At 37.3% G+C, this 22,651-nt stretch overlaps 1 protein-coding gene across 50 annotated transcripts in view; it reads left to right on the top strand.

The window, feature by feature from the left end:
- TRDN (triadin) overlaps window positions 1-22,651 on the top strand; it is a 415,209-nt gene that overhangs the window by 52,684 nt on the left and 339,874 nt on the right. For all 50 annotated transcript variants that reach the window (XM_078370051.1, XM_078370045.1, XM_078370044.1 and 47 more), the window contains exon 2: window positions 14,770-14,979. In XM_078370051.1, coding sequence (XP_078226177.1) covers window positions 14,770-14,979 — 210 coding nt within the window. The remainder of the gene's footprint in view (window positions 1-14,769; window positions 14,980-22,651) is intronic.

Here is a 22,651-nt window from a genome sequence, read left to right as displayed (position 1 = left end):
CAAGATGGATTAAAGACTTAAATGTAAAACTATAAAAATCTTGGAAGACAACCTAGGCAATACCACCCTGGACATAGGAATGGGCAAAGATTTCATGACAAAGATACCAAAAGCAATTGCAGCAAAGCTAAAAATTGACAAACGAGATCTAATCAAACAAGAACTTCTGCACAACAAAGAAGACTATCAACAGAGTGAACGGGCAACCTACAGAATGGAAGAAAATTTCTGCAAACTATGTATCTGACAAAGGTCTAATATCCAACATCTATAAAGTTCTAAATTTACTAGAGAAAAACAAACAACTCCATTAAAAAGTGGGCAAAAGAAATAAACAGATACTTTTCAAAAGAAAACATACCTGCAGCCAACAAGCACATGAAAAAAGCTCAATATAATTGATCTTTATGTAAATGCAAATCAAAACTACAATTAGATACTATCTCACACCAGCCAGAATGGCTATCATTAAAAAGTCAAAAAAAAAACAGATGTGACGTCACAGAGAAAAGGGAACACTTATACAATGTTGGCGGGAATATAAATTATTTCAACCATTGTGGAAAGCAGCATAATGATTCCTTGAAAAACTAAAAACAGAACACATTCAACCCAGCAATCTCATTACTGGGTCTATGCCCAGAGAAATAGAAATTATTTTACCATAAAGACGCATGCCTGCAAATGTTCATTGCAGTACTATCACAATAGGGAAGACATGAAATCAACCTAAGTGCCCACCAATGACAGATTAAATAAAGAAAATGTGGTACATATACACCATAGAATACTATGCAGCCATGAAAAGAATAAGATCATGTCTTTTGTGGGAACATGGATGGAGCTGGAGGCTATTACCTTTAGCAAACTAATGCAGGAACAGAAAACAAAATACTGGATAGTCTCACTTATAAGTGGGAACTAAATGATGTCAACTCGTGAATGCAAAGAAGGGAAGTAGACACTAGGGCCTACTTGAGGGTGGAAGGTGGCAGGAGGGAGAGGAGCAGAAAAAAATAACTGTTGGGTAACAAGGCTTAGTACTTGGGTGATGAAATAATCTGTACAACAAACCTCTGTGACGTGAGTTTACATATAACAGACTTGCACATGTACCCCCAAACTTAAAATAAAAGTTTAAAAAAAAGAAAATGCAAACTTCAAAAGTTAGGGGAAAACTGAGTTTACAGGAGTTAAAACAAGAAGGATCATCCGTTACTTGCCATTAGCGCTGTTGAGAAGTAGGTTAGCAAATCACAGCAAATGTCTTCCTTTGCTCAGGCTGCTATGACAAAATACTATAAACTAGGTGGCTTATCAACAACAAATATTTATTTCTTACAGTTCTGGTGATTTGGGAAGTAAAAGATTAGGCAGATTTCATTTCTGGTAAGGGCTTGCCCTCTCATAAACAATTGTCTTCTCAGTCTAACTTCACCTGGTGGAAGATGTGAAGAGTCTCTCCCAGACCTCTTTTATAAGGGCACTCATTCCATTCATGAAGGCTCCACCCTTCTGCCCTAATCGCTCCCCAATGGCCTCACTTCCTAATGCCATCACCCTAGGAGTAAGGATTTCAATGTGTATTTTGGAGGGACATAAACATTCAGACCATAGCAGTGAAGATCTACTGCTAGGGGAGGGAGATCTTGTCTCTCACTCACAGAAAACATAAGCAATCTTTTCCTAGAAAAAGCCCTTCAATAACAGGTATTGACCTTGCAAACCACAAAAGACTTTTTTTTTCACTTAGGATCATGACATCTCAACCATGAAAGAAATAAAAGTGAGAGCTGAGATTTTCTTTCAAAACTAAAAATAATTTTTATAAAAGATGCTGTATATTCAGATTGTTCTGATTGATCATGTTCCTCATGATGCAATGAGATGAAAGAAAATAATAATAATTTATTCCTAGCAGGGCCAGAGTATCAATCAGAACTCAGGAAGCCTAGTAATACAAACAATCAAGTTAAAGCAGCTTACATACCCTCATATAACTGGGAAGTCCAGAAATACATCTGACTCCAAGCACAGCTGACTCCATGAGTCCACACAATAGTATCTGGACTCTGGCTTTCTCCATCTTGTAGCTGACTCTTCAAGTGGTAGGCTACAGGTGCTCTGCAGGCTCCACTCCCATCTTACCAGCTTGGTAACCCTAGCAGAAAGAGAATGTGCCCCAATTGTTCTGCACAAAAATGTGGAGGCCTCTGATTGTCCCATCCCTTCACAGTCACAAAGAAAGTGCTTGAATGGTTAAGTGTGGCTTAAATGTCCATTCCTATGGCTGGGAAACAAGGACTGATTCAGTTTCTAGTCCCACTACTAGAAAAAGAAATTTACTTAATGAAGCAGTGTATGGAGTGAGTGAGTAGGAAGGAGTGCCAGATAATTTTAAAAACAAACAAAAGAACTCCAAAAAACAAAAAGAAAAACCATGTATTTGTCAATTTCAGCAGGCAGATTAAGTTGCAGAAACAGTCTCTGAAATTGTATTATGATGATCATATCCCAAAAACCTGGGAGAAAATGTGGCAATTTAGGGCTTTCATTAAAAGTGTCTAGTTTGAGACAAAAGAAATTTTCATCCTTGAAAGAGAGTGAACAGTTCAGTTACTTGTTGTTTAAGTGCCCAGTATTTATTCTTCTAAAAATTACTCTATTATTACAGTTTATTAATATTATATATCAATTGAATGTATATAATTATTTTAGTAAAGATAATGTTTGTGAATTGTCATGATTTATCCTCTCTCAAAATCTACTTTCATTCAGTTTCTATAAACTTGTAGAAAAAAATTTAATCTTCACAGCTTTCTTTGTATATAATACATATAGACATTTTATAAACACTAGAATTGGGGCTGGGCACAGTGGCTCACGCCTGTAATACCAGCACTTTGGGAGGCCGAGGCGGGTGGATCACGAGGTCAAGAGATCGAGACCAACCTGGTCAACATGGTGAAACTCCATCTCTACTAAATATACAAAAACTTAGCTGGGCATGGTGGTACGTGCCTGTAATCCCAGCTACTCGGGAGGCTAAGGCAGGAGAATTGCCTGATCCCAGGAGGCGGAGATTGCGGTGAGCCGACATCTTGCCATTGCACTCCAGCCTGGGTAACAAGAGCGAAACTCCATCTCAAAATAAATAAATAAATAAATAAATAAATAAATAAATAAATAAATAAATAAAACACTAGAATTGGTAAAATAAAATAAAATAAATAAATAAATAAATAAATAAGTTAAATAATGAATTTGTTACTTTTGACCTTTATCTGCCCAAGTGTCTTTCTGCTTGTATTTCTACAAAGTTCTTATTTACATCCATGTGTTTTGGAACACAAACAATGTAGCAAGGGTCACTCTTACATGTAATAGGAAATTATCTTCTTAATGTAATTTAGGAATAACACATATAATACCTAGTATATACTTCCTGTGTCACATTTGCTCTATACATCTTGAATGAAAGATACAGTGTAAGAGTACTACATAAACCATATCACAGGGTGAAATGCAAAATTCACAATTAATACTTTTGTGTAATAAGAATGCAATGTTTCATTGATACCATTCTAGAATGCATGTGTCTTCCTTGAGCATCCTGAAAGAGAGTGTATTGTCAGTGTCCCATAGGAAAAATAAATAATAATAATAAGCAAGTGCACTTGGCAGTTTCTTCATCTGATCAATAAGGCATAAGGAGGTTAAGTGAATTCTATCAGGAGGCTTATGACTTATTCGTCTGTGTATAACCTGACTCTGGAGCCAGTCTTTGGATCTATTATATAAGCAACCCCTCCTTATATTCTATAGGAAAGAGTCACATAGCCATTAAGTGAGATCCCTACTTCTTTTGCAACTGATTCTGTTTGTCTGACAATCAAAATTTTGTATGAAATTAAAATGAATAGAATTAAAAAGTAGCCATGGAAAACACTTCACATATCCTAGCTGCTTTGCTCTGATTCGTAGATACCAACTTTCAAGAAGGATAGCCTATGTCAAATTGCTCAGTAATATTTACCTCTCATTTTTTCTGCCATAACAATAACTAGCTCTTGTCATCTTTAAAGTGCTTCTCAAACATTCGATAATCTCAGATTACACACTCCGTTCTTTGCATTTCTCTTGACCAGCTGTCAGAGAAGGCAATTTATTCCCTCTCAATTTTATTCCTCTTGGCTCTGTGTGGCTTCTGCAGTAAATTTGAATGGAAATTGAAAGGTACAACTTAATGTGTTTCATAACAAGGGCAACACATAATTTTCTTTAAGGAGGATGACCTTCAGATTACTTTCAAATTGCTTATGGCTTTGCAGTTGTATACTCAGAACATATTTTCATTACTTTTAAGTCTTGATGAATTCTTAAGTGGAAATTTCAAGGATGTGAAGATTTAAAAAGGGACAATGAAAAACAAAACTTAGTATTAATTTATCATCTTTTAAAAAATTTTACCATAATTGGATTGGCAGGATCATTAAGTGAATAAAAATTTAGAATTCATATTATGTCAGTTGTTTAAAAAACATAAAAGGCATTTTTAACTCAGAGCTTGCATTACTTTCTGAATATCCTTTCTCAACTTTTGATCAAAGAAAGGAAAATGTGCGTGTGTGTGTGTGTGTGTGTGTGAGTATATATATACACACATGCATGTTCAGTTTTCAATGTTTTGCCTTTTTAAAATGTGACCAGGATTTAACTAATTTGTATCAAATCTCAGTAAAATTACTCCTTGAGTTTCAGTGTACAAAGCAGGTATATATGATATTGTTTACAGAAATACTCTGCTATACAACTTAATAAAGTGAATCTGAAGTGCAAAAGCAATTCTTGTGTTCTCTGCTTAGTGGCAGTAGGAAGCCTTCCAGGGGTTAAAACACTGGAGATTACAACATATCAACTTTCAGGTGGGCCAGTCCTAAACACTCATAATTGTTTTACTTTGCTGAAAATCATTATTCCAAAGGTTTGATTCACTTGTAGCCCACTTGGGTCTTAAATTGCATTTCAAATCACTCCTATCATTCATCCATTTTCAGAACCACCATTAGGAGTGATATGAATTTGGCACAAAAATCAATGAGAGGATATTATATAAGCTCTTTTAAATTTTTCCTTCTTTGAGCATTACCTCAAGTGCAGTTTGTGAAATCTGGTTTTTAGAGGCATATTTCCATCTTGCTATTATGTTCACTAAATTGAGTTCATGAATTTCAGATATGCAGTTCCACAGATTCTCCAGGAAAGTGATTTTTTTCTGATTGTTTCAGAAACAAAGATTTGTTGTCACTATTGTTAATTTCTACCCAAAGCCATTTAATTATATTAATTACATTATTTTGCCCCTTTTGTTCCTTATCGGCTTTTAAATTTTTTGAAAATATGGGGCTAGATTTGTTACTGTTATTCAAAAATTGACTAAAAAACTAATTATGTTTGGTCACTACTACCTATTTATATGTGCTCTTGAATGCATATGATTTTCTTTCCTGAGTAGTCACAGAATTTCATGTTATTGATCTTATTTTTATAAAGAGAAGGATAGTATTATTTTATGGCTAAAGAAACCAGAAGATTAAAGACTTTATTAACTAATGTACCTAATTTTGCTGACAGTGTTATTTCTTTCTCCAATACTTGCAAATTACATTATAAACTGGACTAACACTATAAGCATCCTGTGTACATATCTGTTTGAAGGGTTTTAGTTTATTTTTCTAATTTAAAGAATTCAGTTATAGTGATAACATTTGTCCTGTGATGAAATAACTCTATTTGCCATAGATGATCTTTCTTAATTTTGCTAATGGGACAAAACAGTTTCTACCTATAGGGAAAAATTATACTATATGCTCCTATTTTCCTATATTACAAAAAATAAATTAATTGATTGGAAAGAACACCAAGGAAGTTAGAGAATCCTTTTATAATTTCCTAAAAATATCTCAGCCTAGTGTATGTGCTTGTTAAATGGAAACAAATGCCTGGATTTATTGAAGAGTCAGTATTTCTGCCTTTGTTTCTGAGGTTAATCCTGCCTTTCTAGCTTTTCTTAGAGTGATATTTGTAGTTGTCATAAATATAGTTGTGCTGGTAGCAATGAAGGTGATGACAGTAATAATGAAAACAGTGTTGATGATAATAATGATTATGATGTAGTTCAGTAGTTGTTGTGTTGTCATTTATTAAGTGACTAGCGTGATCAGGAAACGTGTCAATTTGCATGAGTTATTTCTCCACCATCAGACACCTGCAAATTGAGCCTTACCAATTTCATTCATCAGATATAGATGCTTCTCACTCAGAGAGGTAGTATAATAGTGACCTTCTAGCCATTTGGGTAATGCAAAGAGAAGCCAGGAGTTCATTCCAATCTCTTATCTATAAAGCCCAAGGCATAACTTTTTTGCTTGTTTGTTTCCATGAAAAACTAGACATAGCTGAAAGGAAGAGTTGTGATGGTAGAGCAAGAGACTGATGGAAAGAAGCACTTTAATTCCACCTTGTCTTCAAAGAGCAGAAAGGCTAATATCTTTCAATTATTACTGGACATATTGTAAGAGAAACTATAGCTGCTCTTTCTGGTTGGGTAAAATTTAGATTTTCTTATGAATTCATCACATAGAAATGTTGCAATTTTGAGACAAATAGTAAAATTGAAACAATTGTATATTTTATAATAAATCAAATTTTTCTTTCTTGGCATGTAATTCTTAAATTATTGTAGACAATGTGGTCTATATTTTAATACACAAAAATATGTTTTTTTAAATCGGCTTCTGGCAAAAAGAGTTGGTAGAAATTTTTTTTTCTCTTAAGTGTTCAATTTAACTTACTTCATATTTGTGTAATTTGGGATTTAAAGTGCTATGAACATCACTTTAATTTTCTGGTAGGTCTTCAATTGTTCTTAAATGTAACATGAAATAGTTGTTTCAGATGATCTCTAAGTTACCTCTAGATTTAACTTTTTATTAGTCTAGAGCAGTTAAGATAATCTGAAATGTCTTCTCCATCCAGGAGGCTTTCTAGCCATACAATGGTATCAATCTTATAGAAAAATGAGTTACAACATTGTTAGATGAACATTCTGTATATAAAAATAGCATAAAAAGAAAAAGTAAAGAGCCACCAAAAAAAAAAGCAACATAAAGGTTAAAGTGTTATTATCGTATATGTATGTGTGTGTGTGTGTGTGTGTGTGTATGTGTGCGATTTTATAAACTACCAAAAGGAGGTTTATAGAAAAATGGAGCAAAACCTCACAAGAAAAGAAATGCCAAGAAAAAATAAACATATAAAAAGCTCATCTCTAGTAATCAAATAATTGCACAGAAAACTTAAATCATCTCATGTCATTGCAAAAATTTTGAACATCAGTAATACTCAGTATTGCCAAGGATAAGGCAACACAACTACTGACATACACAATTTTCAAAAGATACTGACTTTCAAAAACACGCATGCATTCTCAAAGCTATAAAAGTGATTATGTTATTTGTACTAGGAATTCTATATTTAGGACTCTATACTAAAGAAATAAATAATAATATGTATTGCGAAAATTTCTGCCATTTTTCTCAATACATATTATTATTTCTTTCTTTCATTTCCCACGGTGCACAGCTTTTTCATTAAATTATGCACAGCCATAAAACTACATGTCATGAAGCTACTTAAATTATAATTTGAGGAATACATAATGGCAATAAAACACACTTCTGATATATTGCCTAGTCAAAAAAAAAGGAAAAGACAATGTGCTAATGATTTGTCAAAAACAAATAAATCATATTTATATATTTATATGTAGGTACAGAAATATAGGTGCAAAATAGTAACAGTGGTTATTTCTGGGTGGTGACATTAAAAATATCTATTATTGAGGAGGACTCAAGATGGTGCTGTGAGAACAACCCAGGATTGAAGCTCTCGGTGCATGCGTGGAGAGGGTGAGTCAGGGCCGCATTTCCAGACGGATCTTTGTTGCCCACAGAACTAGGAAATTCCCAGGTATAAAAGAGACGCAGGAAGCCAGGCAGAGGTCTTGGCTGGTGTAGCCAGCAGCTGGTGCAGCGGCAGCCCACGCTGTAGCGCAGCGGCGCTACACAGCATTCTGCACAAAGCACACTGGTCCGGGTGCCCTGTTGAACTGGCAACCTGAGACTTGAGAGGGCTGTACCTGAGACTGAACGGGACTTGGACAGTGAGCCAGCCCAGGAGATTCCAGGGACACAGCGTTTGGGGTAGCGCAGTGCGACAAACAAAACGGCGATTCCAAACGCTCCCTGTGGAGAGGCTCCTTGAGAGCACAGCTCCATGGAAGAGGGGCATCCGCCATTACCGAGACAACCCTCCCCTACTGAGGTACACTCCCATTGCTGACGCAGCCTGCCATTGCCGAAGCAACCTGCTACAATAGAGAGACTGCGCCGCAGGGTGTAGCCTGTGGCAGCAGGGCGGAGACCATAGCAGAAGGGCAGAGACTGCAGCAACAGGGCGAACCTCACACCAGCAGGGCAGAGCCTTGGCAGGCAAATAGTGACTAGACTGCCTCCTAGCTGGGCAGAACAGCACAACGGACACTCAAAAATAAAGCCCCAACCCCCCCAGACAGAGCATATGAGAAAAAAAAGGGTTTTCTTATGAGTTCTGTTGCAGCAGAATTAAACATAGCAGCCTAACAGCCCTGAATGAACAACAGAGCCCACAGCTCAGCAATTGAGCTCCTATAAAGTAAAGACTGTCTCCTCAAGCAGCTCCCTGACCCCTCTATATCCAAAAGATTGACATTTGGCAGGCATCATCCTGGGACAAAGATAGCAGAAAAAGAAACTGGTAGCATCCCTCACTGTTTCGCAGCTGCTATAGGTGCACCCCAGACAAGCAGGGCCTGGAGTGGACCTCAGCAGTCGTACAGTGGAGGGGCTAGACTGGTAGAAGGAAAACCAAGTAACAGAAATACTTCATCATCAACAATCTGGGTGTCCATTCTGAGACCCAATCGAAAAGTCAGCAACTACTCAGATGACAGGTGGATAAATCCACAAAGATGGGAAGAAACCAGCACAAAAAGGAGGAAAACACCCGAAACCAGAACACCTTGCCTCCTAGAAAGGACCAAAACTCCTCACCAACAAGGGAACAAAGCTGGACGGAGAATGACTGTGACGAAATGACAAAATTAGACTTCAGAAGGTGGATAATGAGAAACTTTTGTGAGCTAAAAGAACATGTTTTAAATCAATGCAAAGAAACTAAGAACGTTGAAAAAAGATATGAAAAAAGATTCGAGGAAATGATAACAAGAATGGATAACTTAGAAAGGAATATGAATGAATTAAAGGAGCTGAAAAACACACCACGAGAACTTAGCGAAGCATGCACAAGTTTCAATTGCCAAATTGACCAAGCAGAAGAAAGAATATCTGAAGTCGAAGATCAACTCAATGAAATAAAATGAGAAACCAAGATCAGAGAAAAAAGCGCAAAACGGAATGTACAAAGCCTCCAAGAAATGTGGGACTATGTGAAAAGACCTAACCTACGTTTGATAGGTGTACCAGAATGTGATGAAGAAAATGAATCCAAGATGGAAAATACTCTTCAGGACATTATTCAGGAAAATTTCCCCCACCTAGCAAGACAGGCCAACACTCAAATGCAGGAAATACAGAGAACACCACAAAGATATTCCGCAAGAAGAGCAACCCCAAGGCACATAATCGTCAGATACAACAAGGTTTAAATAAAGGAGAAAATACTAAGGGCAACCAGAGAGAAATGTCGGGTCACCCACAAAGGGAAGCCCATCAGACTCACAGCAGATCACTTAGCAGAAACACTACAAGCCATAAGAGAGTGGGGGCCAATATTCAACATCCTTAAAAAAAATAACTTTCAACCCAGAATTTTTTATCCAGCCAAACTAAGCTTCATAAGTGAAGAAAAAATAAAATCCTTTGCGAACAAGCAAGTACTCAGAGATTTTGTCACCACCAGGCCTGCTTTACAAGAGCTCCTGAAAGAGACCCTACACATAGAAAGGAACAACCAGTACCAGCCATTCCAAAATCACACTAAATGCTAAAGAGCATCAACATAATGAAGAATCTACAACAACTAACGGCCAAAACAGCCAGCTAGTATCAAAATGGCAGTATCAAATTCACACATAACAATATTAACCCTAAATGTAAATGGATTAAAAGCACCAATCAAAAGACACAGACTGGCAAATTGGATAAAAAGCCAAAACCCTTCGGTGTGCTGTATCCAGGAAACCCATCTCACGTGCAAGGATACACAAAGGCTCAAAATAAAGGGACGAAGGAAGATTTACCAAGCAAATGGAGAGCAAAAAAAAGCAGGAGTTGCAATTCTCATCTCTGATAAAATGGACTTTAAAGCAACAAAGATCAAAAGAGACAAAGAGGGCCATTACATAATAGTAAAAGGATCGATACAACAAGAGGAGCTAACGATCCTAAACATATATGGACCCAACACAGTAGCACCCAGATACATAAGGCAAGTTCTTAATGACCTACAAAAAGACATAGACTCCCACACAATAATAGTGGGAGACTTTAACACTCCACTGTCAATATTAGACAGATCAACCAGACAGAAAATCAATAAGGATATTCAGGGCTTGAACTCAGAACTGGAGCAAGCAAACCTGATAGACATTTACAGAACTCTCCACCCCAAATCCACAGAATATACATTCTTCTCAGTACCACATCACACCTACTCTAAAATTGACCACATAATTGGAAGTAAAGCACTCTTCAGCAAATGCAAAACAACTGAAGTCATAACAAACAGCCTCTCAGACCATAGTACAATCAAGTTAGAACTCAGAATTGAGAAACCAACCCAGAACTGCACAGCTTCATGGAAACTGAACAACTGGCTCTTGAATGTTGACTGGATAAACAATGAAATGAAGGCAGAAATAAAGAAGTTCTTTGAAATCAATGAGAATGAAGACACAACATGCCAGAATCTCTGGGACACATTTAAAGCAGTCTCTAGAGGAAAGTATATAGCAATAAGTGCCCATATGAGGAGAATGGAGAGATCCAAAATTGACACCCTATCATCAAAATTGAAGGAGCTAGAGGAACAAGATCAAAAAAACTCAAAACCCAGCAGAAGACAAGAAATAACTAAGATCAGAGCTGAACTGAAGGAGATTGAGACACGAAAAAGCCTTCAAAAAATCAATAAATCCAAGAGCTGGTTTTTTGAAAAGATCAACAAAATAGACAGACCACTAGCCAGATTGATTAAAAATAAAAGAGAGAACAACCAAATAGATGCAATAAAAAATGATAAAGGGGAAATCATCACAGATTCCACAGAAATTCAAACCATCATCAGAGAATATTACAAACAACTCTATGCGCATAAACTAGTAAACCTGGAAGAAATGGATAAATTCCTGGACTCCTGTGTTCTCCCAAGCCTAAACCAGGAGGAAGCTGAAACTATGAATAGACCAATAACAAGGGTAGAAGTCGAGGCAGCAATTAAGAGCCTACCACACAAAAAAAGCCCAGGTCCAGATGGGTTCACAGCTGAATTCTACCAGACACACAAAGAGGAGCTGGTACCATTCCTTCTGAAACTATTCCAAATAATCCAAAAAGAGGGAATCCTTCCCAAATCATTTTATGAGACCAATATCATCCTGATATCAAACCCGGCAGAGACCCAACAAGAAAAGGAAACTTCAGGCCAATATCCATGATGAACATAGATGCAAAAATCTTCAATAAAATATTGGCAAGCCGATTGCAACAGCAAATCAAAAAACTTATTCATCATGATCAAGTAGGATTCATCCCGGGGATGCAAGGCTGGTTCAACATACGCAAGTCTATCAACGTAATTCACCACATAAACAGAACCAAAAACAAAAACCACATGATTATCTCAATTGACGCAGAGAAGGCATTCGACAAAATTCAACAGCCCTTTATGCTAAAAACCCTCAATAAACTCGGTATCGATGGAACGTATCTCAAAGTAATAAAAGCTATTTATGACAAACCAACAGCCAATATCATACTGAATGGGCAAAAACTAGAAGCATTCCCTTTGAAATTCGGCACTAGATAAGGATGCCCTCTTTCACCACTCCTATTCAATATAGTACTGGAAGTACTAGCCAGAACAATCAGGCAAGAAAAAGAAATAAAGGGTATTCAAATAGGAAAGGTGGAAGCCAAATTGTCTCTATTTGCAGACGACATGATAGTATACCTAGAAGACCCCATCGCCTCAGCCCAAAAACTCCTGAAACTGATAAGTAACTTCAGCAAAGTCTCAGGATATAAAATCAATGTGCAAAAATCACAAGCATTCCTCTACACCAATAACAGACTTAAAGAAAGCCAAATCAAGAACAAACTGCCATTCACAATTGCTACAAAAAGAATAAAATACCTAGGAATACAACTTACAAGGAACGTAAGGGACCTCTTTAAGGAAAACTACAAACCACTGCTCAACGAAATAAGAGAGGACACAAACAGATGGAGAAACATTCCATGTTCATGGTTGGGAAGAATTAATATCGTGAAAATGGCTATACTGCCCAAAGTAATTTACAGAATCAATGCTATCCCCATCAAGCTACCATTGACTTTCTTCACAGAACTGGAAAAAACCACCATGAACTTCATATGGAGCCAAAAGAGAGCCCACATAGCCAAGTCAATTCTAAACAAAAAGAACACAGCGGGGGGCATCACACTACAAGATTTCAACCTATACTACAAGGCTACCATAATCAAAACAGCATGGTACTGGTACCAAAACAGAGATATAGACCAATGGAACAAAACAGAGGCATCGGAGGCAACACAACATATCTACAGCCATACAATCTTTGGTAAACCTGACAAAAACAAGCAATGGGGAAAGGATTCCCTGTTTAACAAATGGTGTTGGGAAAACTGGCTAGCCATGTGCAGAAAGCAGAAACTGGACCCCTTCCTGACACCTTACACTAAAATTAACTCCAGATGGATTAAAGACTTAAACATAAGACCTGGCACCATAAAAACCCTAGAAGGAAATCTAGGCAAAACCATCCAGGACATAAGAGTGGCTAGGACTTCATGAACAAAACACCATAAGCATTGGCAACAAAAGCCAAAATAGACAAATGGGAACTAATCAAACTCCACAGCTTCTGCACGGCAAAAGAAACAGTCACTAGAGTGAATCAGCAACCAACAGAATGGGAAAAAATGTTTGCAGTTTACCCATCTGACAAAGGGCTGATATCCAGAATTTACAAAGAACTCAAACAGATTTACAGGAGAAAACCAAACAAGCCCATTCAAAATTGGGCAAAGGATATGAACAGACACTTTACGAAAGAAGACATATATGAGGCCAACAAACATATGAAAAAATGCTCATCGTCACTTGTCATCAGAGAGATGCAAATCAAAATCACATTGAGATACCATCTCACGCCAGTTAGAATGGCGATCATTAAAAAATCTGGAGACAACAGATGCTGGAGAGGATGTGGAGAAAAAGGAACACTTTTACACTGTGGGTGGGAGTGTAAATTAGTTCAACCATTGTGGAAGACAGTGTGGCGATTCCTCAAGGCCTTAGAAATAGAAATTCCATTTGACCCAGCAATCCCATTACTGGGCATATATCCAAAGGACTATAAATCGTTCTACTATAAGGACACATGCACACGAATGTTCATTGCAGCACTGTTTACAATAGCAAAGACCTGGAATCAACCCAAATGCCCAATGATAGACTGGATTGGGAAAATGTGGCACATATACACCATGGAATATTATGCAGCAATCAAAAATGATGAGTTTGCGTCGTTTGTAGGGACATGGATGAATCTAGAGAACATCATTCTCAGCAAACTGACACAAGAACAGAAAATGAAACACCACATATTCTCACTCATAGGTGGGTGATGAAAAATGAGAACACATGGACACAGAGAGGGGAGTACTAATCACTGGGGTCTATTGGGGGGAAAAGGGGAGGGCCAGTGGGAGGGGAAGGTGGGGAGGGATAGCCTGGGGAGAAAAGCCAAATGTGGGTGAAGGGGAGAAAGGAAGCAAAACACACTGCCATGTGTGTACCTATGCAACTGTATTGCATGTTCTGCACATGTACCCCAAAACCTAAAATGCAATAAAAAATTAACAAATAATCATAATAAAAATAAAAATATATATTATCTCTTTATTTTATTTTTATAATTTTTGAATTTTCTCTCATGAACATGTGGACCCAAAATCAGAAATAAAAGAGTTACTGGGTATAGAAAGATTTTCTAACCTCATTCTCTTAGATCTTCTGTGTCCCTACAAACAAACAAACAAACAAACATGAATGACCTCATTAGATGACCTCACTAGATGGGTCAGTTATGCAATTAAGTTAAAATATTCAAAAGTTTTATCCATTTAAACCATTTTATCACTCATTTTGATTTTCCCCTCACAGGACTTGGGAGATGAGAAATGCTGATTATATGAGCAAATGAGTTTGAAGGTGAACAGCAAATGCTGAAAAAAAGATAATGGGCTAGTAGTGGTCACAGAGGCTTTGTACTGCCACAAAAGAGTGGTGTCTGCTCTAGAAAGTGGTATAAACAGGTTCAACCCTCTTACAGTTAGTGTTTCTTGTCATCAATATTTAACGTGAATTTCTAAATTATATTTTCCTTCCTGAATGTTTGATTAGGAAATGCATCTACAACCACAACTGTCATAGACAGCAAAAATGGATCTGTGCCCAAATCCCCTGGAAAAGTGCTGAAGAGGACAGTCACAGAAGACATAGTGACGACATTCAGCTCCCCTGCAGCCTGGCTTCTGGTCATTGCCCTGATAATCACGTGGTCAGCTGTTGCCGTCGTTATGTTTGATTTAGTGGATTACAAAAACTTTTCAGGTAAGATCCATGAAATTTGGCTTTAAAATTAAAAGTAATTTAAATTGAAAGAAACAATGCTCCCTCTAAGTTCTGGCTGGGTTTCCCTTTCATCTCAGTGTGAGAAAGAAGGCATCGCACATATATGCTTGAGGATCATTGAAATCTGTTTTATTCTTCTCCCTTTCCTTCCATTCTGTTTGTCTGTTGTACTTATGACTTCCAATGAAATTGATATCCTCAATTGCAAGAGCTGAACAAAGGCTGAATGTTGCAGTTCATATAGTAGTTAAAAAGCTTGGGTGAAGATTTTATTTTGGAACTGGTACTTTATGAAGCGTAATAAGGAATAATTTGTAGGTTTTACACTTGGCAATATAAAATCAAACCAAAAGAAAACTTGACCAAATGGAGAATATTTTAAGGTCTTTTTAAGCCCCTCTGTCATCTGGTCCTAAGCTTCCTTGCTAGACAAATTCTTTGCTTCTCCCGCCAAGCCATCCTACATAGAGTTCCTGAAAATAGAGTTTTTCACAAAATAACATGTAATGAGATATTACATCTTCAGTGTCCACATGTTCTTATGACTTTGGAGTAAAATAGGACTAACACAAAGTAGAAAAGACAGATGTTCATTATAGCCTACCAACTCTTTGAGTATATTGCTCATTTTTTTTGGTCAAAGATATTTTACATATTTTAAACAGTATTTATCTATTTTCACATACGACACACTCTATTGACAGTGAATTCCTTAGGAAAGGAATCAGCCAAGTGCTCAGTAAATGTTAAATGACTAGATGAGTGAATTTATTCTCATCACCCTTTTACCACAAGCAAAAAATATTTCATTAACCTTTTAATGTGTTCTTTCATATATACTCTCCCCTCTCCTTTTTTCTTTCTCCAACAGAAGTAGAATCAGTAGGTCCCAGATACTATGAATACTATTATTTACATTCTATATATTCAGGGATCTCCTATTTCTCATTATGGAATTTTACTCATTCAACAATTACTTATCAAGTGTTTATGTGTCAGGAAATGGCTATGGCACAGATGTGAAGAAGAAATGTGATATAAAATTATGAAAATATAGAACTCTGTTATATGGGTTTATTGGCATAAAGGTGTAATATCGTTTGGATATGTGTCCCCTCTAATCTCATGATGAATTACAATCCCCAGTGCTGGAGATAGGCCTAGCAGGAGGTGACTGGATCATGGGGATGAACTTTTAGTGAATGGTTTGTCACTGTCCCCTTGGTGCTGTCCTCACAATTGTGAGTTCTCGTACGATCTGGTTGTTTTAGTGTGTGGCACCTGCCCCCTCTACTCTCTCCCTCTTGCTTCTTCTCTGGCCATATGATATGCTTGTTCCTTTTTCTTCTCCTTCCACCACTATTGTGAGCTAAGCCCCTCCAGAATCCAAGCAGATGCCAGCATCATGCTTCCTGTACAGCCTGCATAACTGTGAACCAATTAAAGATCTTTTGTTTATAAATTACCCAGTCTTAAGTATTTCTTTATAGCAATGCAAGAACAGCTTAATACAGAAAATTGGTAATAAGAGTGGGGTATTGCTATAAAGATACGTGAAAATGTGGAAGCAGCTTTGAAAGTGCGTAATGGGCAGAGGTTTGAAGAGTTTGGATTTCTCAAAAGAAGATAGGAAGAGGAAGGAAAGATTGAAACTGCTTAGCAACTGGTTAAATCGTTGAGACCAAAATGCTGATAGTGATATGGACAGTGAAGTCCAAGCTGAAGAAGTATCAGATAGAAATGAGGAACGTATTGGAGACCAGATCAAAGTTTACGCATTTTATGCCTTAGCAAAGATCTTGGATACATTCTGTTCATGCCCTAAGAATCTGTAGAAGTATGAACCTGAGCGTAATGACCTAGTGTATCTGCTGGAAGAAATATCTAAGCAGCAAAACATTCAAGATGTAGCCTGGCTGTTTCTAACAACCTGATCTAAGATGTGGGAACCAAAAAAACGACTTAAGTGGGGCCATGCTTGGTATCCCATGCCTGTAATCCCAGCACTTAAGAAGGCCTAGACGGGCGGATCACGAGGTCAGGAGATCAAGACCATTCTGGCTAACATGGTGAAACCCCGTCTCTACTAAAAATACAAAAAAAAAAAAAAAAAATTAGCCAGGCATTGTGTCACACCTGTAGTCCCAGCTGCTCAGGAAGCTGAGGCAGGGGAATTGCTTGAACCCTTGTGGTGGAGGATGCCGTGAGCCAAGATCATGACACTGCACTATAGCCTAGGTGACAGAGCCAGACTTGGTCTCAAAAAAAAAAAAGACTTAAAGTGGAATTTCTCTTTAAAGAGGATGAAGAGTATAAAAATTTGGAAAATTTGCAGCCTCACCATGTGGCAAAAAGAGAAAAAGCTTTTTTGAGAAAGGAACTCAAGCAGACTGGAAGCTTTTTTGAGAGAGAAATTCAAGCAGGCTGTGGAGCAACCATTTGCTAGAGAAATTTGCATAAAAAGAAGCAAAGTGCTGATGATAGCCAAGAAAATGGGAAAAAGGCCTTGAAGGGATTTCAGAGGTCTTTGCAGGAGTATTTCTCATCATAGACCCAGAGGTCCAGGAGAGAAGAATGATTTCCTCTGCCAGGCCCAGAACCCTGCTGCCCTGGTCAGCCCCAGAAGTGTGCTGTCTACATTCTCCCTGCTCTAGGTCCAGCTGTGGCTTAAAAGGCCACAGATGCAGATCAGGCTGCCACTCCACAGGGCACAAGCCATAAGGCTTGGTGGCTTTCACGTGATGTTAAACCTGCAGCCATGCAGAGTGCAAGAGTAAAAGAGGCTTGGAAGCCTCCACCTAGATTTCAGAGGATATTGGAAAGCCTAGGTGCCCAGGCAGAAGTTTGTTGCAGTGGCAGAGCCCTCACAGAGAACCTCTACTAGGGCAATGCAGGGGGAAAATGTGTGACTGGGGGACACACGCAGATTCCTCACTGGGGCATTGCCTAGTGGAGCTGTGGGAAGGGGCCACTGTCCTCCAGACCCCAGAATGACAGATCCACTGGCAGCTTCCACCTTGCACTTAAAAAAGCTGTACGCAGTTAACAATGTGTGAAAGCAGCCTCCAGGGCTGAACCCTGCAAAGTCACAGGTGTAGAGCTGCCCAATTCCTTGGGAGCCCACCCCTCATATCAGTGTGCCCAGGATGTGGGTCATGGAGTGAAATTTTATTTTGGAAACTTAAGATTTAATGGCTGCCCTGTGGGGTTTCAACTTACATGAGGCCTTAGCTCCTTTCCTTGAGCTGATGTCTCCTTTTTGGAACAGGAATGTTTACCCAATGCCTGTACTTTCATTGTACCCTGGAAGTAAATGACTTGTTTTGATTTTATAGGCTCATGGAAGGAAGGAATTTATTTCCAGATGCGACTTTGGACTTTAAAGTTAATGCTAGAATGAATTAAGGCTTTGAGAGACTATTGGTAGGGGGTGATTGTATTTTTCAGTGAAAGAAGACAATGAGATTTGAGGAGCCAGGGATAAAATAATATAGTTTGGATATATGTCCCATCTAATTGCATGTCAAATTGTAATCCCCAGTGTTGGAGGTGAGGTCTCTTGGGCTATTATTGTTTAATAGAGGTGGATTTTTGATGACTGATTTGGCAAATTCCCTTGGTGCTTTCCTCACAATAGTGAAGGAGATCTTGTGAGATTTGATTTTTTAAGTATGTAGCACCCCCTCACCCTCACTATCTCTCTTGGTCTTCCTCTGGCCATCCATGTGATCTGCTTGCTACCCCTTTGCTTTAACTTCCACCATGATTGTAAGCCCCCTGAAGCATTACCAAAAGCTGAGTATATGCCAGTGCCATGTTTCTGTATTGATTGCAGAACTGTGAGCCAATTAAACTGCTTTTCTTTATAAATTACCCAGTCTCAGATATTTCTTTATAGCAATGCAAGAAAGACCTAATACAAGGTGTGAATGAGATGAGTCTGCCAGCAGATCATTGGTAGCTAGAACTAAAATGGGCATCATCTAACTAGTAGAGCTAAGTCCCATGATGTCAGCAAAAGAAAAAGGGCTATTTATCCAGAGTCATAAATAGGCAATACACAATTTATTGTGTGTTAGAGGCTCTTAATATATATATATATATAGTTGAAATGTCTATAATGTAAAATTATGACCTAGAGTTTTAAGTAAAAAACACTTGGTTATCTTACTCTATGAAATTTTATTTTCCTTGAGCTTGCATTGACTAAATTATTTCCCTGTCAGATGAAATGCCAGTAACATAGGCATTGTCCAGAGAAATTAATTGTAGTGGTCCAGTGGAAACTCTACTGGGAACTATAAGTATGCCTTATATTTAAGTAATCTAATCTAAAAATCTAATTATAGGTTGCCATGCATTTTATAAAATAAGAACAAATTCCTTTCAATGATAATTTCTGTAGTATACTTGTACAATTTTTAACTTGACAAACATTTGATTTATATGCAATTCTTGAAATATGTGTATTACAAAAATGAAAGAACTGTATAAATTATGGCTTCAATAACAGTCTCAAAATGTAAATTATACTCTCATATTTTAATGTCAATTTTAATAAACACAATTCAAACTTTTGCTAAGGATTAATATTGTCATGATGAATCTTTAGTGCTAGGTGATAATCTTTGAAATATGTAATTGTTAATATTTACAAAAGAAGGTTAGTGGTGAAGAAAGTGTGCCAGAAATGATTTGGAAGGCCAGAAAGTGAAGCCAGCTGCCACTGGGTCTTCAGTTGATCTCTGAAACTTGAGAAAAGTAGGTAAATGCTGTGAAGCCATGAAAAGTTTGTTCATAGAGAAATAGAAATCTGTTTTCATAAGCATGTACTATACTGGATTGAGAAGAATTCTCTTCTGGGCAACCTTTACATTCCCTATTTTCAGAATTATATCTGATTTATGCATATATTTTCTACTAGTGCAGGAAATGCAGAATTGGCTTTTATTTGGGCTTCATTTAGATGATTTGGGTTCATTGTTCAGCTCTATGAACCTACAAGCTAACATGACTAGGAACTTATATTTTCTTGTCTGTGAAATGGGGATAACATCTTGCTCTCTATTCTGCAAAATTTTGACTTTGATTCTTCTTATCAAATGAGACAAATTTTAGGGCACCAAATAAACAGACTGGAAAAGATATTTCACCTATGCCACATTTCTTACTTAATATAACATCCAAATAATATTGATATGTATCTGTCAATGTTTGACACAGTTGCCAAAAGCTACTCTGATTTAGATAGAATAAGGGTTTATTATATGGTTTACAAATTCACGGCAGCTGATCAATCTATGTAAGGCTGTTGCAGTGCATCTGGTGTTGAGTGAAAAGTAGTCAGGGTGGAAATTGGGAAGGCAAAATGGATAGAATGGGAGGGACTAAGGACAAACTGAAACTGACAAAAACAAACTGGAGGACTTGTTTGTCTCTTACCAACACAAATTACGATTATGCAGATGAGCTGCAGGAAAAATTGATGCCTTTCCCCCACGGAACTGCAGGCGCGCTTGACCGGGATTTGGAGATGCTGAAGGAGCCAGCCCAGTGTGCACTGGAGATGTGGCGGCTGTTGCCTCACAACAAGGGCAACTAGACTCTCTGTGATCATGAGCTGCAAAAGCATCTGCCCTACACCAACCTTCAGATAACAATGGCTTCATTATTAATAAACAATGGCTTCATTATTACCATATTTGTGCTTTCCAAAACTTGTAGCAATTTCTTGTCTCCAACTGTTATCTGAAAACATGCATGTAAGGGAATTCTGGAAAAGAGTTCCAGCTTTGTGTATTGACGGTGAACAAGCCTTCATATGGGACAACTATATAATTTAACAACTGAAATGGGATACTTGTGAGAGTGAAATGGAGAGCAATTAAGATTTACCTCAGGATATCAGGGACAAACCAAGATGTATAATCACTCTGTTATCCATATTGACTTTAGTTCTTTCCTCAAAGAAGAATGTTTTCAAAACCCTAAGTGGGAATTGGGGGACAGAGAAACATTATTATCTTAGTAATTGGGGTTAGGGAGTTACAAAGGCTGCTGGAGATCTTCCCCCAAGCTTCTGCAGACTCAGCCAGAAAGACCCCCTTCTCAGAAAATGGAGGGGTGCCTGATAATGTATTCTGGTCTTCTGGGGCCAAAATTTGTAAGCTTTGGTTTAAATTTTTACAAATTTCTTTTGTTTTATTTATGAAGTGACAACTTTCTTTCTAAACAATCAGAAGTTCAAACAAATAGGATGTATAAAGAAATCACTACAAACTATGGCATTAGTGGATGTTGATAATTTTCCTCTAGGTCAGAATGTACAGCAATAGAGTGTGGTAACTCTTAGCTTTTCATGCCTAAGTACGAGGATCATCATTTATTAGCACCCTCATCCAGGAGAGGAAAACATTATTATATGGTTGTACCACTGTGTCTTAAAGAGTATCTGGTAATTTTTGCAAGCATTCCACAAAATATACCTATTTCAAATCAATTTTGTAAGACTTAAATACAATAATCTATGTAAAACATAACGTGCCTTGCACATTGGAGGGACTCATTAAATGTAACTTGAATTTGAATCTTATTACTAGGAAGTAACAACAGTAATCTGAGAAGAGAGCCAGCAAGGACATGATGGTAGGAAGCATCAATTTCTTATGAAAAGACTTGCAGACATCTCCTGATGTGCCTTTTAAATAGATTTTCTAATGAGGTGTGCCATTTATCTACTGCTCTTGGAAATTAATTTTCCTGACTTTTTTTCTTTTCTTGGCACTTAGCCCAGTTAAGCAGGTGCACTGTGTGTCAGGCTACAAGCTTAGCAGAGTAAAATCATTTAGGGAAGGCCCAAAGTCAGTCAGAAAGTATAAATTTAACATTTAATTTTACACACACACACACACAAATATGTTAATACTTTTAGGAAACATGGAAGACTGAAACACTAAATGCAACATTTTAGACTCTATCAACTCTTACGTGTACTGAGTTTTCAAGAAGCACATTTCGAGCGTTTCTTACTCTGATTCAAATCTTATCTCAAATCCTGCATTTTCTGCTCACTGCCCCAGGCCTATTTGGTTCTCTTGGTCATTACACCTAAAAAGATGCATTTTACTACCCAACTTCAGTCTGTCTATGAGTACCTGAAGGAAGCAAAGAGTTCTATAATTCAGTATTTCCCAGACTCTAATAAAAAGTGTATTGATTCTTCATGAAATGAGGAAAAAGATAAAGAAAAAATTTTATTCATTTTTAAAAAGTGTTCTAATTCTTAGATTATATTTTTCCTACATCTGTCATCTTAAAATTCTCTTTTGACATTGTGGTAAAACCAGATATTGTTTTTATAATTGTTTTTAAATGTGAATTTTGCAAAATAAAAAGTTGGCAGTTCTATATCACATCTCCAGATTTTGGTTAGTGGTGGATTTCAGGGTCAAGAAATCTAAAAGTCTGAAATCAATGCTCTATACCACTCATTTGGACCTTGACAAATAAGCTCTCATATTGGTATTTATGAATTTATCTGTAAAAATTAATGTAGTTATAAATTGCACCAGATGTTATTATACCCTACTTTTATATTTGTTACATATCCTACTTTTTGAAAGCCTGGTCATTGCAAATCAGTGTTATGTAG

This window comes from Callithrix jacchus, chromosome 4, assembly GCF_049354715.1.
Source record: "Callithrix jacchus isolate 240 chromosome 4, calJac240_pri, whole genome shotgun sequence".
NCBI lineage: Eukaryota > Metazoa > Chordata > Mammalia > Primates > Cebidae > Callithrix > Callithrix jacchus.
The sequence above is the reverse complement of the archived record's forward strand: the minus strand, read 5'-3'. Positions and strand labels throughout refer to the sequence as shown.